Raw genomic sequence first — 2,739 nt, forward strand, 5'->3', positions numbered from 1 at the left:
TAAATAATGATTCACGATATCTCAAAAATTATGAAAATAGAAAAATATATTTTTTAAGGAAAATAGAAAAGAAAATTAAACAATAACAAAACTGTGCCATGAATGATTCTTTCGATTAATAGGGTGGATTATTGGATTGATATAAAAAGGTTCACAAAAAAAAACCATTTCTATGAAGAAAATGAATATATTTCAATTTAGAATATATTAGTTTTTCTTCCTGTAATTTATATAGCATTGAAGTTTGAAGGCACTTAACATATATGTGAAAACGGACGTGGTGGTCTCTGCATCACCAATTCTACCTACCTAATTTAAATGAGACTTAACCCAATGTTCAACTTTTCAAGGGTGGTGATACCCAACTTTCCGTGCCACACTTTCCATCAAGAGTACTGAAACCATATAAAACCTTAGGCCACATTCATAGTTGTAGAGAAGCTTGCAATGGCCAAAGACTACGGAGAAGTTGAGTTGTTTGGTGTGGGGGGAAGCCCTTTTGCCAGAAGGGTGCAGATTGCCCTGGAACTGAAGGGAGTCCAATACACTTACTTTGAAGAAGATCTTAGGAACAAGAGTGATCTTCTTATCAAATACAACCCTATTCACAAGAAGGTACCTGTGCTTGTCCACAATGGAAGACCATTGGCTGAGTCCCTTGTGATCCTTGAATACATTGATGAGACATGGGAGAACCACCACCCCATCTTGCCTCAACAACCTTATGATAGAGCCTTGGCTCGATTCTGGTCAAGGTTCATTGATGACAAAGTAAGCCATAACTGTTTTCTTTTAATTTGTACAGGGATGTAAAATTAATTATATATAAGGTAAATTAATATTTTTTTTATAGTATAGAGTAATTCGCTTAAAATATTTATATTTGTCTCATCCGAAGAAAAGGTTACTCTTATACTATACACTAATTAGCTTAAATTTCATTTTTATTCTGTGTTAAAGCTTCTCCAAAACAGATTTATTATAAACTGCTTTATTTATCAATATTGTAAACTATAGGTTTCTCCATAGAAGCAATAATCAAGAAGCAGAAGTTTATTTATGGTATGATTACTTAACCTTAAAAAAAAAACATCTCAACTAAAGATGTGTAGCTCAGTTGTTGATTGAGCAGTATGTCGATTGTTATCAATTTCTTGATAAGTTGAACTCATCGACCTTTCAATGAAAACAGAACATCCCTTGAAGCATGGATGGATCCACTCAAGGGTCTTTGAGGGCAGCTGCCCCCACTAGATTGTTTTTTAATATTATGTATATGTATGGTTATAAATTGTCTTCATAATTTAAAATATACCTAAAAAAATAATTTATAACATAAATATTGCCCTTACTAAATTGTATAGTTGAGTATTGCTCCCCCAACTAAAAATTTCAGGATCTGCCTTGAAGTGGATAGTTTCTTAACTTACTAAAGAAAAAAGAAAAGAAAAAGAAAGAAGTGCCGTGTAATAAGTGGTTAATTCGTAAATTAAATACTGAAGTTAATTAAGCACCAATTTATCTATTTAAGTACTTTAAAATCTACATTTGTGCTTAATTGTTATGGACATTTTCAGAACATTTCATAAAATTTCTCACTTTATTACATCGAACAATCATCATTGTTTATGAAATTATGATCAATAATTAACACGAATCTTCATTTTTCTCTTAATCTAGTGCATGCCTGCAATATCAAAGGCAGCATTTACTGCAGACAAGGAGGAACGTGACAAGGGCACTGAGGAATCACTCGAGTCTCTTCAAATTCTTGAGAATGTACTCAAACACAAGTTCTTTGGAGGTGAGACTACTATAGGCATAGTGGACATAGCCGCTGGCTTCATAGCTTTCTGGCTCCCTGCGATTGAAGAGGCTGTGGGGTTGAAATTGCTGACCAATGAGAAGTTTCCAAAACTCTACAAATGGGGTGAAGACTACACCAACCACCCTGTTGTGAAAAAGAATCTTCCCCAAAGAGATAGGGTTGTGGGGTTCTTCAAAGCTCGATATGCATCCATCACTGCTTCCAAATAGACCAATTGTGGGTGTGATAGAGACTCATGATTTTGGGAAATTGTTGTGTAATAAATCTTGTAAGGAGTAGGTGGTTTCTTAAGGGAGGGTCTACATGATGGAATTTCGAGTAAAATTGTAGTGTTTGTGCACTTTGTGTTCAATTTGGTATTTAAGTAATTATGTTCTAATATATATAAAATTCTCTCTGAATATAATTGTTAAAAGAAAAAGCATCTTCTTCATGCTTTGGTATAAGTTATCATGCGAATGTTAAGATTGGAAGATTTATCGGGGATGTCTGGTTTGGTTGTTTTCTGTTTTCATTTTCATTGGAAATAGAAGATGGTGATGAAAATGTGTTTGGCTAGATTTCTGTTTTCATTTTCAGTGAAAATATTTTTCCAAACGAACTAAAAACTGGAAATAATAAAATCTCATTTTCAGTGTTTTCAGTTGAAATCAGGAACCTCATTTTGGATAAAATGAAAATGCGATGACAAAGAATGTAATTTTAAACAAATCTAAAAATATATTTCATTTTGAAAACACATTTTCAGTGTTTTTATTTCTTGAAAGCAGAAAACAAGAAGTCAAACCAAACATGTTTTCAGAATTCTAATCTTTTGAGAATAAAAACAATTTTCAGAAAATGAAAACAGGAAATGAAAATGCAAACTAAATACACTCTTATAGATTCATGCTTCTTGTTTTATACTTGAA

At 32.7% G+C, this 2,739-nt stretch overlaps 1 protein-coding gene across 1 annotated transcript; it reads left to right on the plus strand.

Annotated features, from left to right (window-relative positions):
• Positions 1–344: 344 nt before the first annotated feature.
• LOC114415175 (probable glutathione S-transferase) lies at positions 345–2,249 on the plus strand. The gene is made up of 2 exons (XM_028379758.1): positions 345–771; positions 1,681–2,249. The coding sequence occupies exons 1-2, from the start codon at positions 448–450 to the stop codon at positions 2,035–2,037; spliced, it is 681 nt and encodes a 226-aa protein (XP_028235559.1). The 5' UTR covers positions 345–447; the 3' UTR covers positions 2,038–2,249.
• Positions 2,250–2,739: the final 490 nt, after the last annotated feature.

Source organism: Glycine soja, chromosome 1, assembly GCF_004193775.1.
Source record: "Glycine soja cultivar W05 chromosome 1, ASM419377v2, whole genome shotgun sequence".
Classification (NCBI taxonomy): Eukaryota; Viridiplantae; Streptophyta; class Magnoliopsida; order Fabales; family Fabaceae; genus Glycine; species Glycine soja.

Coding starts and splice junctions, on each gene's coding strand:
- LOC114415175 (XM_028379758.1), top strand. CDS start 448: ATGGCCAAAGACTACGGAGAAGTTGAGTTGTTTGGTGTGGGGGGAAGC. Junction 772..1,680: donor CAAGGTTCATTGATGACAAA/GTAAGCCATAAC, acceptor CTCTTAATCTAG/TGCATGCCTGCAATATCAAA.